We start from the raw sequence: 24,143 nt of genomic DNA, 5'->3' as shown, positions 1-24,143 counted from the left end.
TGCTAATGTAAGAGAGATGTTGGTGTAATGTAACTGAAGTAATGTTGTTAAGTCCTTGAACTCATATTCGTTTATTGTCATGACTGTATTTCAGGGCTGGACTGACCATCGGGCATACCGGTCATTTGCCCAGTGGGCCGCTCGTGATTTTTCGTTTTTATGGGCCAATGGGGTTTTCTTCCTTTTCTTTTTTTAACGGTATAAATGAATGGTGGTGGATTGGCCAGTTGGTCATGATCAACTCTGGGCTGGACCAATTACAGCCGAGGAGGTCAAACTTTAAAGTTAAGGTGAAAAGGAACGCGATTTGTCCCGTACTACTTCAGCTAGAAAGTTGCTAATTCAATCATGAAACTGATCAATGATCAGCTGATCGGCTTTTCTCTCTGCGCCAGAAAGAGGAAACCAACGGAGGTCACATTAAACAACAGCAGCACGTTTAAGCTTGATCAGCTGTTGTTAGCATTTATTTAATATTAATTTCTAGTATCAGCTGATGTTTGCTGGAGCCACAGCTGTAAAAGCTGCTGGCCATGATGTCGGTTTGGATATGTGGTGAGAGGGAAACATGAAGATGAAACCAGGAGATGTCCTTACTGAATCATCAGAGCTGAACAGGTGATGGAGAAACAGGTTTACCTTTTAGGTGACATGAATGAGTTGAAGGGAAGTTATGAACTGTTTCTGAGAGACAAATAACACAAGGGTTCTTTTCTATGTAGCTGAAAGCTGGTAACTGTGCAGGGGCGGATCTAGCAAAGTTTTGTCAGGGGGCCAGGTAGGGCATTAACAGGGAAAGGTGGGGCACAAAGAAATACTTTTCTTTCTTACTCTCATTTAAAATGTCTAGCTTTTAACAAATAATTATCTGAATCTTTCAACCAACGTTTTCGTCTGATGTAAAATGTATAGAAATCCATTATTGTATTCGGTAAATATTAAGTCTAGTTAGTATACACCCTAGTAAGTTATAGTATTCTTTACTTTGTTAAGGTACCATCTGTGCAGTCTGCAATTCTGTTGAAGAAAGATGTTGAATCTGTTTAATTACTGGAGAAAAATAATAGATTTATGTGCATTTGTTTTATACGTGCATTAAATTTAAATCGGTTTTGTTAGTTAAGCATCTTGAGGGTCTGTGCTGACGGACGTGGGTTACTGACCTGGCAACCTGACTGCCCCTGGGTGGGTCCGGGATGGGCGTGAGGTTCTGGGGGCGCTCCGTCTCTGGGCTGGGGCCCGGGCCGGGCCTCGGGGGCTTGGGTCCTGGTTGGTGTGTTGCCAGGGTTGTGGGCGGGTGGGTGCATGGGGGCCCGGCCCTGGAGCAGGGTGCCGCCGGTGCGTCGAGCCGCCTGGGGGGCTCTTCATCTGGTGGGGGGGATGGTCACATCTTGCAGGAGCTTTCTTCTCTTCAGGAACTCTCTGCGGGAGGGGGAGATACAGGAGAGGTGGAGGAAGATCTCAGCCTGGGCGTTTACCGTCTTATGTAGTCTGGAAGATGTGTGGATGGTGGGGTGGGTGCAGTTTTCTCTGTGGTGGGGTTGGGTGGACTGTCCAGGGCTCTGTGGAGCCGGAGGGCGCTACTGCACTGGGCCCCGGTCTGATGGGCCTGGGCCCCCCTTCCCTGGCGGGTCGCGGAGGGTGGGAGTGCCTACTGGGGTCAGCGGGGGAGCTGGCCCCAGGGAGGGGTTACCTGCCCCTCCCTTCCTTCCCTCCCCATCTCCAGCTGCCACCCTCTTCCCGCTCCTCCACAACCACCCACACATGCAGGGCCTTGGAGTGGGGGTATGTCACCAGGGTGCAGAGGAGGCTACCCCCCCCCCCCCCCCCCCCCCGTCCCCTTCTGGCTGCCTCTGCCTCAATTTTATCCCACAACTTAGACATTCACATTATTCACACTCTCATTACACATACATATAGGATCTTGGGGGTGGGCACAATCACGGAGTCCAATTTACCATCAGGGTGTATACCTCACCCCTGACGTCGTTGCCCACCTCTCAATTTTAAATACACTTAGTCATTGAGGGCTAGCAGGAGGGACTATGCGCTTACCTGCTGCTCCATGGCAGGTAGCTCCATGCCCTCCTGGGTTTTAATTGCACCTTAGAACACATATGCATCAACACTACAATGAGCGGGTGGAGGGAGGTTTGGAGTCTTCTCCCACCCCCATTCTCTGCGGCCTGCTGGAGCGGGAGGGCTAGTAGGAGGAGTTGGCCGTCCGACTGCGGTCTGGGGTGTGGGGCCTCCCTGCTGCTGCGGAGTCGGGGTGGTCTGCCTCTCCCCACCGCAGGGAAAAGGGTAACACCACCTGGGTCTGGGTGCAATTCCCCCCTCCAGGGGCAAGGGTACCTAGACCCGGTTTGTAGAGTACGCTTGGGGAGTGTGATTGTGTGTACAGCGTCTCTTTATGTCTGTCTCCACGTTGGTTGAGTGTGGAGTGAGTGCATATGAGAGCATGAAGGTGGGAATGGATGTTTGTGTCTGTGTGTGCCTGTATGTCTGTGTCTATATGTCAGGTTGGGTATCAGACGCCTGGGGGTGTCTGGGGGTGGGCGTCCGGGTACACACCGGCTCACTCCTTGGCGGCCGCTTGTCGGGGCCTGGGGCCTGGGGCTCGCTCGGGCCCCTTTGGAGGTGGGGTGCCCCCGGCCTCTCGGCCTGGGGCTCGGTCACTCAGGCGCAGCTGGGGGCCGGCGGAGCTCACGGGCGCGTCACTGCAACTCCCCCTGACTTCTGCTCCGCGGCTGCTGGGCGAGCCCTCATCTGGGACTCTCCTCAGCTCTTACTGGAACAGTGGCGCGGCTGCCCCTCTGTTGGTCTTCCATGGTCTCTTGTGTTCTGGGGGCCTCTGGATGTCTGGAGTTTTGATCTCCTCCATACCCGCTTCACACCCTGGAGGACGGGGCTGTGGCCCCCCCACACTCCCTAGCAGATCATTACATGGAGAAACCTTTGGAATGCAAGCATGCTGATCCACACAGGTATGCACACATGGGTATTCACAGACGCGGACTAAAGCTTTCTTGGCTGCTACCTCAAAGCACACTGTGCGCTGTCTATCTTGCGTGCTGCACAATATCGTTTATTATTTAGTAAATATTGATATCTATGGCTAGCTAGTTTATTGTGATGGTGCTTTGTTTTCTCTATTATTATGTTGCTCTTTGTTGTTTGCTGTCTCCTCTGTTTGTTTTTTTTTGTTTGTTTTTTTTTTTTTCTCCATACAGGTGACCCAGGAGTTCTTTTTTTTTTTTTTTCTCTCTCTTCCCCCCCTTCTCACCGTCTCTTCTCCCCTTTGGTTTTCTTTCTTTCTCTCCCCCTCTTTCTCTCATTCATTCCCCCTGTCCTATTTATTTAAAAAAAAAAAAAAAAAAAAAAAAAATGACAAAGGATGAACTGAAGCTCTGCCATCACGTAATGTCGCATACTGCTGTTTCTGATGTCATTTATAAAAAAAAAAAAAAAAAAGCATCTTGAGGCAGAGGGTGCGGGAGTGGTTCCCTACTTTTTTCTTTTCTTTTCTTTCTTTTTAGCTTATTATAAAGGCTTTAAAGGATTTATGACTTTTCCTATAATACCATGGTGGGCCGGTCACTACTCAAAATGACGATATTTTGTCCCAGTCCAGCCCTGCTGACTCTGAAGTTACTTTTATTTTTGTATGATACCTGTTTTATATTGAATATGGCTGAAGTAAACTAAAGTCTAAAATACTTTGTCATTTGTTTAATTGTAATTTAGCATTATATAGCTCACATATAAAACTATCAATTGTAATTTTAAATGGGTTAAAAGCATGTAGAATAGCATATGTAGGCAAGTACATTTCTCCTTTTGTTATCAAGAAGCAAAGACAAAAAGGAAAAAAAACCTGAATCATCCCCACCAATGCCAAAACCAAATCTACGCCCTTGGTGTATCCTGTACTACTGTAAACAATATATCCAACAGTGTGCAGTGATTATAGCCATCATGGCAGCCCATTGAATGCCTCTTTAAACATATTTTATTCAGTAATTCAGTAAATTAAAAAAAAAAAACTCACAGTGTTACGCTGACCATTATTATTTCTGACCATTTGCTTCTCTCTTTCAATATCAAAATGACATTTTCTATAATCAAAAATCCTCACTCCATCTCTTTCCAGAATATTAAGAAAATTAACCCTGATACTCTTTTTACTGCCTTCTCTGGTTGTTTACATTTTAATGACCTGCTCACCATAGAGGATTTGGTTTCCTATTATAACCACAGTCTCAATAATATTTTACTCTGTTGCTCCACTAAAAACCAGATCTGTATCATTTTCCCACTCAGCACCCTGGTTTACATCTGAACTCTCCCATCACGCTGTTTTTCTGCTTTCCAACTTCCCTCTGTCACTGATATTTCAGATCTCATCTGTAAGTCAAAATCTTCTGCTTCTCAGCTAGACCCCATTCCTACAGTTTTGGTCAAAGCCTGTCTACCCTCTCTGCTTCCCCTCATATCTGCTATCATTTACTCCTCACTTACCACTGGAACTGTTCCTGCTCCCTTCAAAGTTGCGGTAATGAAAAAAACAGGCTTAGATCCCCATAATTTTAATAATTTCCGTCCTATCTCCAATTTACCATTTCTATCAAAAATTCTTGAAAAGATAGTCGCCACACAACTCCACTCATACTTAACTAACAATAATCTGTATAAACAGTTCCAGTCTGGTTTTCGCCCCTTCCATAGCACTGAAACTGTGCTAATAAAAATAACCAATGATCTTCTCATGGCTGCTGACTCTGGTTTACTCTCCATTCTTATTCTTCTCGATCTGACTGCCGCTTTTGATACTATTTCTCACTCAGTTCTCCTCAGTAGGCTAGCCTCCATCGGTCTTTCCCATATTCCACTAGCCTAGTTTAAATCATACTTGTCTGATCGCTCTCAGTTTATTTGAATTAAATCCTTCACGTCTCAGCCCTTTCCTCTGGTCGCAGGCGTGCCCCAGGGATCTATCCTGTGGCCCCTTCTTTTCATTATCTGCCTTCTTCTAAATACAATATTCAGTTTCACTGTTATGCCGATGACACCCAGCTTTATTTGTTCACTAAACCTGATTCTGCTCTCCCCCCATCCTCCCTCACCCTCTGTTTAGCCGAACTAAATTCATGGTTCTCTAACAATTTTCTCAAACTCAATAGTAACAAATCTGAGCTTCTCCTGGTAGGCACTAAACAAACACTATCCAGAACTAATAGCTTTTCTATTCCAATCAATAACTCGCCGGTCTCCATTTCCCCATGTGTGAAAAGTCTGGGTGTCATCCTTGATAGTACTCTATCTTTTAACTCACACATCAATAACATCACTCGGTCTGCATATTTCCAACTCCGTAACATTAATCGTCTCCGTCCTTTTCTCTCCCCACATGCCACTGCCATTCTTGTTCATAGCCTGGTCACTTTCCGGCTCGATTACTGCAACTCTCTTCTTTTTGGTCTTAGTCAAAAATCTATCCTTTAAGTTTCAAGTTTCTATGCACCACATCACCCCTGCTCTGCAGCAGCTTCATTGGCTTCCGGTTAAATACCGCATCAATTTCAAGATACTTTTGTATACATTCCAGGCTATCCATCATCTCTCGGCTCCATACCTCGCTGACCTGGTTCAGATCACCATTCCTTATCGGTGTGTCAGATCCTCCTCCTCTTTCTCTTTCCGTCCCTTCCTCCCGGCTAGCCACCATGGGGCGCAGGGCTTTCTGTTGCTCCGTCTTTGGAACTCCCTTCGTCCTGAGATAAGAAACATCACTTCCCTCCCTCTTTTTAAGTCCAGACTCAAAACTCACCTGTTCACAATAGCCTCGTGTACAGTGTTCTTGAGTGTTTTGATAGGTGCTTTCTTAAATCAAATGTATTATTATTAATATTGATATATTTGCATATTGAGCAGGTATAGTTAATTGCCTATTTCACACTAGCCCTGCAGCATGCACTTGACCCCTCACTCCCCAACCAGTCGCAGCAGATTGCTGCCCCTCCCTGAGCCTGCTTCTGCTGAAGGTTTCTTCCTGTTGAAAATAAGTTTTTCCTTTCCACTGTTGCCAAGTGCTTGCTCAAATGGGGTTGTCTGATTTTTGGGACTTTCTCTGTATTATAGTAGGGTCTTTACTTTACAATATAAAGCACCTTAAGACAACTGTTAATGTTAAGAGATTTTTTAAAAAGTCTAAACAGTTAAAATTCCAAAATATTGAATGGCAGTTACACATTGGACTATAAAACTAAAAATTCAATATTTTATTTATATACAGTAAACAACATGACACTGTCACCTTCTACTACCTTTAGGGTCCACCAGGGGGTTGTGGGTTATACTTCTCCAAACTGTCTTTCTGCAGTTTCTCCAATATGATGCTTTGCAGCCTTTCCATGCTGTAAACCCAGCATGCCCTGTGCTGTGTACTAGCAGTTTCCTGCCGCTGCCCTTCTTAGATACACCATTTTATTTTATAGTTTGAGGTCGATATTATCGCAAACTGCACAATTAAAAACATGCTGTAATGATTAAAGATCTGAAAAAAGTGTGTTTTCCTCGCCTTTATTGTTACCCCTATGGGCAAAGACAGCTGTTTAACATCAGTATAACACCCACAAGAGCTTATTTTGAGCTGTTTAATGAAACCATTTAATGCTAATGCACCACTCTGTTATTTTGTCATTATCCTGCAATGATAAGTAGGTGTGAGCGGGAATGGGAGGGATGTGACAGGCAGGAGGCAGTGAGTGGTCTGAAAAGTCAGGGTCGCTGTTGGTTTGGCTGTGATGTGGTTTGCCAGGAGAGAGCTGGATCGTTGATGTAGTTTGGTGGAGTGGCAGCTGGTACTTGCCACACAGCACCAATTCCTGTAAAAAGCTGACTTTGATTTACAGCCCACCCACGCGGCAGCTGAGTTTAGAAGGGCCCATTGCAAGGAAAAGACTGTGCTTTCCCCACCAGCCTTTATCATTTTGATCCAGTTTAATTTTATGCGGTTATTTGCTGCGGTTTACACTTAAGTTCCATTGCTTTTTGTTTCTCTCTCCTCCGTCTCCTTTCCGCCGGGTGCAGGTGTGTGCTCATTCGACTGTGGAGATGTTGGCTTGTCTACAAAGGCACTGACATAAAAATGGATCAGGAAATTCTGGTTTCACTTTATACTGTGTCCTCCTCCTCACATAGCAATAAATGCCACAAACTGAGATCCTGACCCTGCCACAGCTCCAGGAAAAAAAACCCAAAAACGATTCCCACATTGTTGTTGTTGTCTGCCAGCCGCTCAGTAGAGCAGTGCATTCCAGCAGTCATTGTCCTTGTTTGCTTCTCATTTCAATCGTCTGTGGAGAGTTTAAATGTCTGTCTGATCACAGGTGAGCTTTTAGCAGTAGTACATGCAAATCCCTACTTTAGAAAAATATAAAATAAAAGTGGAGAATGTGAAGTGCTTTACGCGTCAGGCAAGGTTTCCATTCTGATAGGAATTCACCCGTAAAGATGACATGTGACAATAACTCTAGCAGGCATCCAAGTTCGAACGAGTTAGCATGAAAGAAAAGTCAGCGGTGGAGTTAGTAAAGATAAATTAACGACAGCAGCAAATACAAAGCTGACACTTTCAGCATTTTAATAGATGCTGTGTTAGCAGAATTAGTGTGTATAAACGATAATCTGCGCAGAAAGGATTTATCTAAGCATGTAGTAACTACATGAAAATTCATTTTAGTTAGCTGAAATAAAAAAAAAACACTTTCAAAAAGACAGAAAAAAATGAAGAGATATTATGTCTTACAATCTTTAGCTGCTCGCTTTAGGGGACCTACCATCCTCTTTTGTCACACGAACCCTCTGCATGTCTTCCTTCACTACATCCTTGAAACTCCTGTGTGGTCTTCCTCTTTTCCTTCTACCATGCAGCATCCATCCAGTATTTCCTCTGTCCTTCTTCTGCACATGTCCGAACCATCCCAGCCTTGCCTGTCTAACTTTGTCTCTTAACCGCTTCACCTGAGATATATCTCTGATGTACCATTTCTAATCCTCTACGTTCTGATCACTCCCAATGAAAATCTCACCATCTGTAGCTCAGCCGCCTTTCTTGTTGAAAGTGCCACTGCCTGCAAACCACACATCGTAGCAGGTCTTGTAAACCCTTCCTTTTACTCTTTCTGATTTGTCACAAATCACCCCTGACACTTGTCTCCATTCACTCCCCCCTCACTTTGCTTGACCCCAGGTATTTCAAATTGTTTGAGGGTTGACTGTGGCTCATAAAGTATAGAAGAACATTTACTCCTTGAAGTGTTGTTGGTTTCTAGCTGCTCCAGTAAAAAAGTAAAAAAGTATCGTTGAGCAAGATAGAGTACCCCAAGGTGCTCCCGATGCATTCACTAGCATGTGAATGTTAGATAGAAGGCACTTAGATGAGAAAAAAATTTCTTGACTGAGACGAGTTGTCTAACTCGAGTAGAAAAGTGCTATATAGGAATCACCTCTACTCCTTGCATCTGACTTTTCTCCCTCTCATTAATTCACATGCATTCTGTCTAGCTTCTGCTGTCTTTCATTCCTCTCCTTTCTGGTTCGTACCTTCACCTCTACAGGCTCTCACCACCTGCTACTTACTGTCACTACAGATCATGATCTTGACTCCTACTTGATCTCTTAAAATGTCCATCAACTCTGCAAACAAGAAGGGGCTCAGAGCTGATCCCTGATCTAATCCCCACCCCTTAGAAAACTACCTGAAATTAAATTAAATAAGAGATGTCCAAAGTTTCAGGTGCCATCTTTGCATCTCTGTTTCTCCAGAGACTAGGATGCCTGTGTGAGATAAAAAGTTGTTTGTCTTTCCTGTAAGACAAAAATAAAACATATGACAGCTCTGGTAATTTGGTAGTATTGTGTGTGTGTAAAGTGACATTAACTCTAAACCATGACTAAAACCAAACTAAGCCTTGGGACCACATGACATGGACCGCAGAGGATGTCTTACATTGGAAGCATCCGTGAATTCAGACCTTGCCTGTGTCTTGTACATCTCTGTTTTACTTTTAGTTTTAAATACACTAAAACTACAAAGTGCAAAATTGTACGTACCAAAGGATCTGCTTCATCCCTTTAGTTTTTTTTTTATTTCTTGATGAACCTGCACTGCTATAGACTGTCACTGTAAGCCAGCAGTTTGGCTCCGACTACAAAACACTCAATTTAAAACATTAAGAAGACAGCAGTACTGTGGACCCTCCAGTTGAGTCCAATACAGACAAGGCTCTCAAGTCTGTGTTCATGTCACATGAGGTCACCCTCTTTTGTGTCTTTGCACACAAACCATCACAGAGACTCACAGAGACCTCACACCCTCAGGGCCAGGGGAAGGAGACCCCACAGAGGAAGTGTAAAGGTCTGATGTGGGCCTGCTGAGTGACTCTTGAAAGATATGAGATTAGGTTGCCGGGGGCAGCTATCTCTGTATTAGAAAGATGAGTTGATCAGTCTCAGTAAATGGGTCTCGCATCCGTCAGTTTGTGTCGCAGACCCCCGGAGATGCCTGTAGGTGCTAACCGCAGAATGCCACAGTGGAAACTTGAATTCCTTTGTGTCTCAGAGGTATGCCATTCATGACTTTTTACTTGAAAATAGATACTGGTTCCAGTTACATGTGACATCAGAAATTGCTTTTCTGGGCTCATGTCCTTTATATTGAACCAGGTTGTTGGCACAGCAAAATAATACACAATGAAACAAAGATTAATGGTGCCTAACTTAACAATTTTTTATACTTCTGAAAAATCTGAACTCCTTCTGAAGCTTTGGCTTCAATACCAATTGACTGAAATACCAATTTTTTTAGCAAATGATCTACTTATTATTTGTAATTCATTAGCTACAGTAGAAAACTAACATGAAGGGTGGATGTCTAACAACAGTGCAGGGACAGAGAGGGGAATGTCTCGTTGGGGCCCAAAAGACTCAGGAGTGAAGAAAGTGACCCCATAAATATTCCAGCAGGAAATGACTTAAGGAGCTTCCTGGAACTGACCCCAGATGGGTTAACTCATTTCCCAGAGGCTAAGAAAGCAGAAAAGTTAGGGACATACATTCTCTTTTCTACAGAGAGGACGCTGAGGATTCCAAATCTCTGTTTACAAGGAATCCTGGCCAGTGATAGTAAGAACGTAAGCTTAAATACAGTTTCTGTTTTTCTGTGATTGAATTAAAAGGACTTCTCCGTTGGTGCCAGAGATCTGCAGAAGTACAGCAGTGTTTTGCCTGCGGGCCCGCAGACCTGCCAGGTCAGGAGGAGACGGAGAGTGTAAGGCATGGAGAGGGAGATGAACTGCCTCTGGGGTTTTATGCACCTTACCCTCCTGACCAAAGTCTCTCTCACTCTGTGCCAGTAGCGGAGCGGTGCCTGGTTGTGGCACCGGCTGGCCCCTAAATCACAGGCAGTAAATCAGCTTTCTTCATAAGATAAGCAGGTACCAGAATACACCAGCAGACCTGCCACACCATGCAGCAGAAGTACCAATTTAAAAGTTTTCCTATGATATGACAGCGCAGCTGTGATGACAGGCCATTCTCTCCTTACCTTCCATCCCACAGAGTTCGGAGACAGTAAACAAGCGCTAAAAAGCCTTTAAAGTACTGCACACTAATTCCGCCGCTGCGGTGGACAGAGCTTTTTTGACTGAGGCTCAACACACTCATCATGCACTTCTGTAATTATCCACCAAATATATTTTAATGAAGAATGATGTCTACATAAATGTAATTTGTGCAAAGCCACCAGAGGAGTTCATTCATCGGACTTGGGGCTGCGCAGCAGCCACCACTTAACTGCACTTTGTTATTGTCTGTGTGTACTGTACACATACTGTTACCACATAGGACTAGTGACTTATGTGTATATACACTACAGAAGACTTTTATGAGTGTATATATGGATATGTTGAGTGCGTGGTGCTGTTGGAACAAGCAGATGTTAGGCAACGATTCGGGCATCTGCTCCCATTATTTAAGACTCCTATCACTGTAGATAAGCACTGTTTGTCATGTATTTGCAGAATTTTGCCTGATTCTTGAAAGATCTTGAATTTTGCATTTGGTTCATTCAAGATTCTTTGCGACTGTGTAGCCAAGAACACATTCACTTTGGTACGAGATGTTCCTCTGATTGAGCGCAGGCTTTTTTAGAGCGAGTTTTTAAAGAAAGGATTTGGCAGGATGTCAGATTGTGGTTAAATGTGGCACATTAGTCAGGTTAGCCAAGCCTGTTTAGCCTGGATCCGCTTTATGGCAAATGCAAATGAGAAGCCAGAGGGGAGCATAAATTACAGAGAATGGAGTAAAAGCGTAACTTCTAGGTACAGTTCCAAGCCAAAAAGAACTAAATCAAAACACTACTGATGCCAGCGCAGGGAGTCATAGACGTGTTTTAGACAACTTCAAAGGGGAAAAAATGCCATTAGGACAAAGTAAGGGGTAAGAACAAGGGAGCTGCTACAGTGACCAAAGCTGAAGGTCGCTCAAACTAGTAGGAAAAGACATGGTGGAAAAAGTTAAAAAGCACACTTGTTCCATCCTCATCACCACTATTGAGACTACTGACCTCCAACTATTTCAGTGAAAGCTATAATTCGCATTCTTCACTCACCTCCTATCACTCTTTGTGTGTTTATACCGCTCTGCATTAAATCATTAGTAATCCATGTTATTAAGCCATGTCTGTCTTTTGTTTTGTGTCTCTCGCCTCACCCTCATCTGGCCCTCCCTGAGCCTGCCAGAGGTTTCTTCCTATTAAAAGGGAATTTTTCCTTCCCACTGTCGCCAAGTGCTTGTTCATAGGGGGCCGTCTGATTGTTGGGGTTTTCTCTGTATTATTGTATTATTGTTACCTTACAATTTAAAGCTCCTTCAGGTGACTGTTGTTTAGATTTGCGCTACATAAATGAATATGAATTGAATTGAATAAAATCTTTGTGTACTGGGAAGCTTTCACTATGAATATGTAGTTTAAGTCCATAATAGTGAAAAATTTTTGTTATTGTTTTTTCTTTAGCTTATTTAAAGTCCCCCTATTCCCACAATTCCAATTGGTTTTATTCATTCCTGCCAGAGTGGTCTTACATGATTTACACTTGGTGTAGCCCCTCAGTTTAACCACTGTTTTTTTAACTGCCTTTGCATAACTTTAAGCCAGCTGTCTTCTGATTGGCTGTCCTTACGATTTGAAAAGCAGGTTTGTTGGGCTTTTGTTTATCCTCACAGCTACATTAGGGATATCCCCTAATTACTTCAAACTAAACCAAGAGTAGAAAATTTGTGTGAAGCAGAGTGCTTAGAGAAATCTGAAACGTGAGCTTTTAGATCACAGGGATTTTTCGCACATACTGTTTATTATTTGCAACTTTGATTATGTTTTATATAAGAATCCAACATTATTACACTGTAGATATTTAAAAATACAAAACAAATAATGTAATAGGATCACTTTAAAATTTCAATATACAAATAGAACAAGAATCATGTTTTGTTGTCCATTTTAAGCAGGAAATCATCCCATAAAAAACAGTTTTATATATCGAACCCTCAGGTTTTGAATACCATCACACTTTGTACAGAGTGAATTTGTAGAGCACTTGCACAGGCTCTGCTTCTCTGAGAGAGAAGGAGTGAGTGGCGTTCCAAAGGGCACCGGTGTTTACCTGCCCACTTGAGTGGATTCCTCAGCTGGCTGGCTCAGACACTGAGGTGTAGGCTGCGGTGCCTTCGTGTCTGCTGTCTACACTGGAAACATTCTTAGCCTGATATCACTGCCACACGCTCAACAAAGATGTTGAAAGGCCATATTGAAGCGGGAGTGCAGGGAGGGAGGGTTGGAGGAGATAGATGGTTCGTAAAATTCACTGCAGTTAGCGGTCCCGGAAGCCTCTTGAAGAGTCCTGCTTGCAGTGCCAGAGCAGGTGTGAGCTTCTGTATATGTTTGTGGGGACGTGCTGTGTGTGGCCGCACAGGCATGTGCGTGGGTGTGTATGTGCGCCCATGTGCTGAAGTGAGTGCATCTGTGTTTGAGTAATAAATAGAGTGTGTGTTCCGGCCTGGACATCTTAAATGCACGCATGCTGTACATGCTGTGTTTGGAGGTCCTGTTGGTGCCTCGGCCCCAAACAAAGTCCAACCTACTGCTTGCTAGTTAACATCAAGCTCTCCTGGTTAATCACACAGTAATAGGTATTGGATATATATTTGTGTGTTTGTGTGTGTGTGTGTGTGTGATAGGGAGATGGAGCGACTTCAAAGCAGCGGGGCAGCATTCTCTCAGCCCAGCCTGTTTACACTGCTCAGTGGAGTCTGCATTCCTCTGTCTCATTTTTCCATGGCATTCCACGGAGAGCTCAGCACTCCTGGCCATGTGCCATGCAGATTTACCCCACCCCTCCTCCCCTTGCCCCTACACATACAGTATAGAGCATGCATACTTCTCCACACACAACTGTACACTTGATTTGGCCATTAAAACAAGACAGGACCCAGCTGGAACTGAAGCACCCAAAAGCAGCAGCAGGGGCAAGTTTTTGGGAAAAGAAGGGAGGGGGGGAAGGAAGGACAAAAAAGAAAACAAAAAATAAAGGTCTGACACGAACCGCAGGAGGGCAGGAGATTGCCCTCACTTGTTCCCGCTCCCTCGACAGACTCAGGTGGATATGCAGCTCGAGCCTCCCCGATGTTTGACCGAAACATCTGCGCTGGTTTGTCTTGAAAAGCTCTCAGCGCATTCCCTGACCATAAATCAAGTGGCTTCAACGCCTGCCTTGCAGCCAAAAGTGAAATATAGCAGTAAAAAAGAAAACAATTATGCTGCCAATTACAAGGTGTGTTGCAAGCAGTCTGCAGGCCACATCAGAGCACTTCTGTGCTGATGTTTTTGTGACTATTTACTGGTAAGGTTGCTAAGGATGAAGCCATGTTGCCCGTGCAATATGTTTACATAAACATTTGCGATGAGTAAAAATAACACAAAAACTCCCTCTGGTTAGTGTTTACCCACTCTTAAAGCCTTTATGACGGCATTTCTCCGACACTGGCCACAGGTGGTTATGGGATCCCCTGTGGGGTGGGCTGAAGGGTTGGTGGCAGACATTGACATATGCAGAAAAATATGTCACTGTTTTTCTTTTTTCCTTTCCACTAGATTAAATTAGAGATCTTCCATGACAGTGTACTAGGTAATAACAGCTGCACAGCAAAAATATCCATCTGAAAAAGTGCTTTGATCTAGTTTGGAACCTCCAGCTATTTAAAAAATTTGCGGGAGACCATGGGGAGACCACTCGAAGAAGTTGTTTTCTAGTTGAGTAATCTGCCTGCCTTGCTTTAGTTTTATGGCAGATATCTTCTTTCCAGGAAAACAAGATTTAAGGCTGAACAAGCAGCTACGTGAGGCTCTGTGGTGTGCAGCAAGTGAAGATACACAGGAGCACATGCTAAAAGAATTATCTGTAGAGTCAGTGGGTTAAGTCATTTTTTGGTTGTCATTTTGTTCAGCGCAGCTGGGAGGATGGGTTGGCCATTTCCGGAAAAGGATTTACGGTACAAAGCGAAACCTGGTGCTTAAACATGTCTCTGCAACCGTTTTAGTTAATTCCTCCTCTTTGTGTTGGTTGAACATACCTGCTGTCAAGTGATAAGCTAAATAAAAATCATCATCACACAGACAGTATATATATTATATGTGCTCACTAAGAAATTCATTTTAAAAGCAGTAATCTGCATTTTATGTTGCTGGCAAAAACTAGTGCTTTATCATAGATTTTTTTTAATATTAATGTATTGCTGTGGTGTTCACAGATGCACTACAGTTAAAACAAGATAGATACCCCCTTGCAACTTGGATGGTGATTGCATTGAACTTTTTCAGCTGTCTGACACCAATTGCAAGTAGTTGTGGCAACCAACTGGTCACCTAGAGATTGACCGTACAACACTCTCAACATCTGTGTGACCAGTTTTGTTTGTCATGGGGTCACACAGCAGGAGGTAAGCTGTGTCTGAACAATTGTGGCTCAGACTGACTGCAATCAATCTCAGACAGATTGGGAAATGTTTACAACTAACCTCCATCTAATTTATAAAAGCAGGCAGACTGACAACATGTTTCCATTAATCTGAGTCATTCTGTGTTGATAAGCGCAACTCATCTGTGACATGTTTCTTTGCATTAGGTGACTCGACTCAACTGTTTGCCAATTGGTTAGATTCCAATATAAAAGCAAACTTCTCTGGATTCTGCAGTTAAACCATCATGCTGCAGAAACTGCTTTGAAATTTGTGCAATTTCTGTTTCAAATCTATGAGGTTCTGGCTGGACTCTGAATGTAAGTAGTTAGTACTTACAACTACTCATTGGGAAAGTCTTTATTGAAGTCGTTACAGGAGTGGGAGCAGGGCTTTTCCCACAGGCTTCAATATAATTATGCTTCTTTTTGAAATTAGTGGTATTGCTTACCATTGGAAAGGTGGCATTACATTTCCAGTCCATGAGCTGCATTTTAAATGGCTTGAAAGCTAGAGCAACAAGAGAGAAGAAAGATATCTCCCTCTCACGTGCTATAATAAAGTTTGACCCCTCTTTAAGAACAACATATTGCTACAAAAGACACATGTTGGTTGGTGGATTCATGGATGCGAGGGGGGGTGAGCATGAGATTGTGTTCCAAATAAAAGAGTGGCATTAACCACCACCCCCTCAGCCTACTGTATTTTATTTTATGTGCAAGTGTGTAAAGAGGGCACCTGTCTCTCGTTAAAGAGATCTATAGTTAAACTCTGCGATGGTGCCCCTGACTGTCTGTCTGTGGAGAGGGCTTCAGCTTCATGCATTGGTTCTATTTTGAAACCGCATCCTCTGCCAGCCTGTTTTAACTGATCTTCACTCAGACCCTTATCGTTCCTTAAGGCCCTGCAATGAGCCAAAATTTCTTGCCTAGTTCAGGTGAAATGCTTAAATTAGCTTTTTAAACAAATTTCACTAAACAAAGAAATAAATGAAATAAAAAAAATAAGTGAAGTGAATAAAAATGGGTTTCAGTAAGGCAAATAACAAAAGCCTGCATTCTGCAGGTGTTTTTGCTGCACTACAATCTTAAAGTATGTTTAAAAAGAATAAAGAAAATAAAATTAATACAGAAAAACACAATACTATTCCCTTAAAAGTAAATACTTCCCAGAGAGTGAGCTGCCTTGGCGGAGATTTTCTTGTAATACTGTACAGATGTCAGGTGACAAGATGATTTCTAGAATTTCTCTACACAGCCATCCTCCAGTCAAGTCGATATTACTTTAAGGCCATGGATGCTTCTTACTTGCACACTCCTGAAACAAGTAGTGTTTCTCTGGCAAAAGATAGATTATTAATAAGGGCTGAAATAATACTTTTTGCACAGTTTGCATTTCTTTAGTTCCATTGAGTGTTTAGATTCTAATGCTAACAAGCAGGCATAGGCAAAATGCTAATATTACACACTAAGGTGATACATCTAACATAAAACTTATTTCAGCTATGCAAGATATGTCTTTTTCTTCACTTCCATCCTGTTACGCCTCCACCATATTCTCTTTTTGTCAGCCTCCTTTACGTGTATCTTTTGCCTATATATTACTCACTGACACTATCCAATATGATCAATAATCAATTCTTTCTGTTACGGGAAAAACAAACCACATGTTGTTGCCTTTTGGCTAGTGTTAACCTTATTTGGACAGGACTTATGGTGTGGATCCTTTGCCTCACATTTCTTTTTGCCTGATTCCTCTCTTTCTGCCATAATGTGGAGCCTCCCATCCTCACTCCCCCCAACTAATTGATTTCCAGATAGCTGACCTTAAGCTCCCAAATGTGAGTGACTGACACTTGGAGGCGTGTGGGTTTTCTCTCTGACTGGTGTGGGTAACCTGAGAGAGCTTGAGAGTTGTCCTGAAGGCTGGGGATGTGCCGCAGGAAGCCTGGAGGCTGTGTAGATGTGGCTGCTGTGTCTACAGGGAAGAAGGATCTCTGCAACACTAACAAACTGCTGTGTTGCCGAGCCTCTGATTTGTTATGACAGGGAAGTGCTGTGTTTATGTTTAACTCAGAGCTTTGAAATGTAAAGCGCAGCTTTGGCCTCAGGCTGATGGAGTGACCTGAGTTGTTGGTGGTGTGTACCAACAGTGCGTGTGTCAGTGCGTGTCTACTCACTGACACGCTTAGGTAAAACTTAGGTTTTACCTGGTCAGAAGCAATGAAGGGCAACTTTGGGAGACAGACATTCTCTCTACTTTTAAGTTTACTTCCCTTTTGGATTTAGTTAGGGCGGGATCAGGTAAACCTGAACTTAGTTATGTTGCAGTTATGTGGCTTCTGGGAGCTTCCAATGATGCACTGAGTGTTCCCTCATCCCTAACCAGTTGCAGCAGATGGATGCCCCTCCCTGAGCCTGATTCTGTCTGAAGTTTCTTCCTGTTAAAAGGGAGTGTTTTTTCTTCCCGCTGTTGCCAAGTTGCTCATAGAGGGTCATCTGATTATTGGGTCTTTACCTTAAAATTTAAAGCACTTTGAGGTGACTGCTGAGGTGACTGCTCTTGTGATTTGCTGTATAAATGAAAGTGAATTGCACTGACGATATATGTATATCTATTTTGTGTTCTTATAGCTTTCTGTGGATATATGACATAATAAATTGCAACAAAACTACAAATACTGCAGATGAGAATCACAGCGATGGATCAGGTCGATATAGCTGTATGTGTGGTTAGATTAACATTATGTAATGTGGATAGGGCGGAGCTCGGGCATAGAGGATGAATAACCCCCTAACCCTTTCAACAAGGTTTGATGAAAAAAAATGTGCTGCCTTTGTGCACAGGTAAGGCTGTACCCAGCCCAGGTCCTCGTTGTGCAAAGTTCATCCCGGTTGAACTTTTGTGCTCCCTTTTGTGCTTCTATGTGTTTCTATTAGAAACAAGGAAAGCAGGAAAGTGTGAAGTGCCCCACATGAACACTCTGATCTGTGGAAATATGATTTATAACAGTTACTCCCTCATCTGACATTTTACCAAGCCGAACCGAAAGTTCACTCATCAGTGTCCTTTTCATTTCTTCTTCCGTCTTCAGGTTCTTTCTTCTCTGTCTAATCCCTTTTATAGAACAGAAAGAGACAGCCTGACGCGCCTGGAGTTTGGGGGGTGGGGGGGTGGGGTATTCGTACTTAAAGAAAGGGCCCGGGCAAATTTGGGGCTGGTGGTAATTATTTGGGCCTCATTATGGGATCGTGTTTCCCCAAGTCATTCTCTGTGGTAACCGTTACTGGATATGGGTCTGACACTGTCAATAAAGCGGGAGGAAAGATGACACGTCTTTTGTTTTGATAGGACCAAAGCAGTAATACCTTCTGTTCGTTTGCATTTGCAAAGAGAGACAAGGCGAGGGCCTCAGGGTGTACTTTTCCAGATGCTCCGACAGAGAAAGAACGCTCTGCTCCCCTCAGCGCTGGGCACTGCTCTTATATCAGTCTTTCATGTAAATCTAATTAGTGTAGATACATGAAGTCTGATTGAGCAGTGTGTATCTGTGTTATCTATGGCACTGACCACAGTGTGTGTGTTACGATTATTGATACAGGGAAAGGATTTGACATTTGAGAAAAGGCTCAGCGCCTAGACTTTCAGCGCCCCCCACCCCTACAGCAATTGCTGAGATTCCGACACACGCTCCTGCACCCAGAGATGAGTTACTCACTCCTCTGCAGAACCAAAATTGTCGATCAGCAGGCATAAACTTTTGCACACAGAGGTTCACATGCAAGCACATGTTCAGGTGCCTCTAGCAACAATACATAGCTATGCTCTCACTCATTTGCCCATGCTCTCACACACAGAATTAAAGCAAACGTGCTACCTGATGTGCTCCCAAAGGGTCAACGTTTCAGTCTTTCGTGCCAACTCAGGCTTCCTTTTCTTCTGAAGAGGACCTCTATATATTTCCCTTTTATAGTGTTCTATATACACTGTTACAGTAGCTCAGGCTTCTAACTGTTCGGAATGCTCATTTTCACTGTTTTTTTTTCCTGTTATTGTAGAATATCATTAATATAATTAGTTATATAATAACTATAATATAATATAATAACCTTCTGTTTGCAAAGTGGAGCCAAACAGGAAATTGGCTGAAGGGGAGAGTACTTAAAAGAGCTTGGATGAACAGTATATGCACAGCATAGAAGGGATTATTTTCAAGTGTAAATCAAGCAAAGCTACTTCAGCATAGTCCAAGAATAAAAATATGGAGCTGGAAATTATCTTAATGGGTCACGTAGCATCCACAACACCTGTTGCCTGTTGCTTAAACAAACATTTGCCTTCGTCTGCCGAGAGAAGCGAGTCTAATTAGACCTGTCGTGCAAACAAGTATTGAGTATCACTTTGAACAGCAGTTTAGAACATGGTTAACTTTAGAAACAAAAAGCTGTGGTCACAATAAAAAAAAAAAAAAACTGGATCACATGCTGACTTTTTTCTCACCCTATCAGCTGGCATTGAAAATGTATTCACCCACTGGGTGTGTGTGTATCTGCATGTTTGCATGTGGCAGAGTTGATTGAATTCTTCCTTGATATTCTCTAACTTGGCAGGCTTTCTAGGCCCTGAGGCAGAGTTCAATTGATTAAACCTTTTACCTTCCTCACTCCTAGTCTCGAGTGATACAACAGAAAAAGCACTTACTGGAGTGTTTGTTTCACTTCCTACTAAACAAGCATGTATTTTGATTGGCCACCAGTTTTTCAGAAGCCCTGTGACCTGCACAGCTGTTAATTGACCGGTAGCTTGATAAGAGGTGCAAGCCTTTTCTGTTTCCCCCTTTTAACGCACACTGACATAACTGCATAGGCCCGGTTCCCTGCTGGCAACAGATGAACTAGAACGCTCGCTTGCTGGTTATTGGCAGATGAAAAAAGAAGATCCGCAGGGCTAAGTGAGGGGAAAAAATATTATTGACTTCTCACTGTAGCTACTATTTATTTTCCCCTTTTTCTTTCCATGTATTTGTTTTTGAGGCTGTTAAATTCATGCCTGGGAATATTTTGGGGGTAGTCTTTGATTGAGCTGGAAAGGAATGCCTTTAATCGTGGCTACAAAGGAACCGAGGGACATGTCCTCGTCAGTTTTGCAACAGATCTAAACAGATGAGGAGGAGGAGGAGGAATGGAGGAGTGAGCATTGTTAACAGTCTGTGGGGAACTGTTTGTGTGCCCTGTGGTTTCTAGTGCCTGTGAAATAGAGGCTCAGTGATTTGGTTTCCCAGGCCCCTTTTTCTCAGGGCCATACAAAAACCAAATGAAGACATTTCAGTCTGTCTTGGTTGCTGTTTATAGTCCAGCAGCGGAGTGTTTCGAAGTGGTAAATGGTACCAATGGTGGCACAGGGAGCGTTCACAGCCATCCGATCATAAGTTGTGTGGGCATATCTAAAATAGAAGATAATGCTTAGTCTTGCCGACTATGCAAATCATAGACACTGTGACCATCGAGGTGGTTGCCCTCAGAGCATCAGAAAGAGGAAACTAAAAGCAGCCACTCCTTATGAGCCTGCTTGGCTCAGCTTTGGGATTATTATCTGCTTTAGTAGTTACGATTGTACACTCCCATGCATCAACATGTTTAATGTCATGGCAAGAGCCAGACACGATCATATAAGCCTTAAGAATCAAATGAGTGTTGTAATTTTACTGTAAAATCAGACTCTGAATGCAGCTCTTCTCGTCATTTCCAAGCAGCCGTTAGCAAAAATGAGCAGAGGTCATGGCATCTGTGAAGTTGTGTCATTAAAGGATTTTTGTTTTTTATTTTCTTTCTTTTTCTTTGTTAAAGGCCAAATTCAACTGTAGGCCTCTAATTTGGGCCTAGTAAATGCAGACTGGTAGAGGCAGCTGGCAGCCCTGCATGCAAGGCTGGCCAAGAGTCCATGCTGTCTTGTTGCCTGCCTTTCTATTGAACAGTGGCTGCCATTAAGGAAACATGCAAGGGTCTGAGAATTCACAACAGGTTCTGTTTGTGAGGTCAAGCAAACCTGTCATCTTCTAGATGCTTTCATTTCAGTACATTTAAAAGTGGATGTTGAGTACCACCACACACTGTTTTGGTTGCCACTGAAGTGCTAATTAGTCATTATATTTGACTAGGAAAATGGAAAGTAGCTGCAGCAAAACATGTGAAACAACACATTCATGGAAATAGAGTATATGAACGAACAGATGAGCTTGAAAGTCAGTATTTGGTATGACCATTTTTATTCCCCAACACAGCCTGAAGGGTCTTAGACAATCTTTCTTGTCATTTCTTTGAGTAGTCTTCAGGAATGGCTCTTGAAGAACATTCAACATCCCATTCATAGTCTCCATAGGATTTTAGGTTATGAGACATAACATAACGATCCAAAGCAGACTTACTATAAGCTACAACGTGATGAAATGATGGTGTGTGCTCCTAAAGGAGTCGCATGTCTGTGTTATATTGGACAATAGGACAAATGTGGAAGAGAGCCAGAGAATAATAGTAATTAATGATTAAATGCAAAGTGCAGTATAAACACAGAGAGAGTGAAAACAGGCAGGTGGAAAAGAAGAAAGAGAGTGCAAAACTTTACTACTCACACACACACACAAATTACAAAATATAATAAAATCTATTATTATACAACACAATAATGAAAAGGATTACATTCAAGAAGGCTGGACGTTGTTCATTGTGGAATCTGGGATTTGCAGTGCATTGTGGGATGAGTAGTTCCTTCTCTGTTAAAATTACAGTCGTTATGCACACAGTCTTGTACCTTAGTCTTTTTGTTTTATTTCCCTTTATTCTTTTTATCCAGATCAAAATCTTTTTATGATTCACCTCATAGCTGGTTGGCTTGGCTTAAAACTTGTGATCCAAGGATTTTGTGAATTATCAGAAGAGAAAATGAATTGGAAATTTACATCTGGAACCGGACCCCTTAAAACAGCGGACAGTGACTATGTTAATGCACTTCTTCTGTCATGTTGTTTGCATCTTAGGCAGACATTTAGCATCAATGCTGGTGTTTCTTATGCCAATGATCACAGCCGATATCTCGATAACATTCTGCATTATTTCATTTTAATCCATTGCGTTGAACAGCCGCTGTGATGAAGGTCCACCCCCTGTGTTTCTCTTTTATCCCACCCTGATTCCCCGATTCTGCTTGCTTTCTTCTCGTCTCTCTCTGTTTCTCTGTTTCACCCTCTGACAGACATGCAACAGCCCTTTGCGGGACATTACGTCATTATGCCAGCTGTTGATGTCACCCTTGGGTCTTTTTAATTTAGGGATTTCCGCTGGGTGAGATGAGGGGGAGCCCCATTACCTCAGCCCACAGCCACATGAAGAGGCCCTCCGTGGCAGAACCAGGCTGGGACGAGCTCATAGCAGGGCTAGGAAAGGACAGGCCAAGACAGGGCTAGGGAGGAACCCCAGGGACCGGGTGCTGCAGAGTGATCTGTGAACTTTAAGGACCTGTACCTGAGGTGTTATCATTCATGTCAGCCAGGCAAATTAGCGATGCTGTTTTCCTGACTGCCGTGCAACTCCCTGTGCCCGTGACAGCATGTCTGTGACTTGCAAGCACTGCTGCGATCCCTTGAGCTCTTAAATGCAGCCTTTCAGCAGCTCAGAATTTCCTTCCTTTCAGAAGGGATCAAATGTTCCACTAAAGATTGACTATCTCTCATTCTTTCAGTCCTCAAGGCTTTAAGTGGGAGTGAATACTGCCATCCATGTCATTGATTTCGTAGGGTGCCAAAGTTTTCCTCTTGATGTCAGCCTGGGTATGGTTTAGGAAGAAACCATTTAATTTAACACATAAAGGCTTCCATAAATTGCAAGTGTTGTTCTCTAGTGGTGTGAAAAAGAGCTTTAGCATTTTTGTGCAGACTGTCTTTTAAAGCATCTTTGTGAAAATTTCTTTTTCTTTTTTGCTTTTGGTTTGAGGTCACACACTTTAGGTTGTCTTTTGGGTAGATATGGAAAAATGTAGATATGATAACACTATGAGTTATTTATCTACTATTTAATTTAAAAAAATTAAATCTAAATATACGTAGGCCCTTGTAATGCCAAAACCCCCACCAAACTACACCTGAATATATCAGAAAGCTTTGGTGATTCTGTAATAGTTAATGCCTTAAATTGTCTCTACTGCTTCTGCATGCACTCAGTGTGATTGAGTAATTTTGCCTCATTTACATCATTTCTAAAGAAAGTTCAGTAAGTCAGAGGGCCCGGTGGCGCCAGTGTCCGGCAGCCTCGCCTCTGTCAGTGCGCCCCAGGGCAGCTGTGGCTACAATGTAGCTTGCCATCGCCAGTGTGTGAATGTGTGTGTGTGTGAATGGGTGAATGACTGAATGTAGTGTGAAGCGCTTTGGGGTCCTTAGGGACTAATAATAATAATAATAATGGATACTTTATTGATCCCCATGGGGAAATTACTTGTTTTTCTCTGCATTTAACCCATTCACTCAGTGAAGCAGTGGGCAGCCCACTAAGCAGGCGCCCGGGGAGCAGTGTGTAGGGACGGTACCTTGCTCAGGGGTACCTCAGGGTAGCCGTTAAGTGGATTCGAACCGCCGACCTTCCGATCATGGGGCGACCACTTTACCTACTGAGCTATCCCTGCCCCTGACTAGAAAAGTGCTATACAAATGCAGGCCATTTACCATTTAAGTCGTACATCATTCCCAGATTCATTGTTTGTGTACTTTGTGCTCGTGCTTCTGGAGTGTGCATTGTAGCAAGTACTGCAAAGAAAAAATATTGCTAACCCCTTGCTCTCTCTCCTTTTTTTTTTGCAGTATCATCCTCTGTCTCTTTGCAACACAAGTGAGGATGAACGACAAGAGAGTGACTTCATCACCATCGTCAAACTGGAGCACAGGGTACATCACTGTCTGCCACTGCCCGACAAGGTATGGATTGCGCACACTGACACACAGGTGGTGTTGAATTTAGCTTTTTGTTTGTTTGTTTGTTTAATGGTCTGAGAAACTCCTCTCTCCGTGACCCCTTTCCTTGTCT

At 43.1% G+C, this 24,143-nt stretch overlaps 1 protein-coding gene across 1 annotated transcript in view; it reads left to right on the top strand.

The window, feature by feature from the left end:
* The window catches only part of rnf43 (ring finger protein 43), a 109,556-nt gene that overhangs the window by 54,685 nt on the left and 30,728 nt on the right, over positions 1 to 24,143 (top strand). The window contains exon 2 of the mRNA XM_086309748.1: positions 23,921 to 24,034. Coding sequence (XP_086165874.1) covers positions 23,921 to 24,034 — 114 coding nt within the window. The remainder of the gene's footprint in view (positions 1 to 23,920; positions 24,035 to 24,143) is intronic.

The sequence above is a fragment of the Aulonocara sp. 'chitande type north' Nkhata Bay genome, linkage group LG10, assembly GCF_057382095.1.
Source record: "Aulonocara sp. 'chitande type north' Nkhata Bay isolate Kocher_YH1m ecotype deep benthic linkage group LG10, A_spYH_male_GT1.1, whole genome shotgun sequence".
Lineage (NCBI taxonomy): Eukaryota > Metazoa > Chordata > Actinopteri > Cichliformes > Cichlidae > Aulonocara > Aulonocara sp. 'chitande type north' Nkhata Bay.
This window is presented reverse-complemented; position numbering and strand designations above follow the sequence as displayed.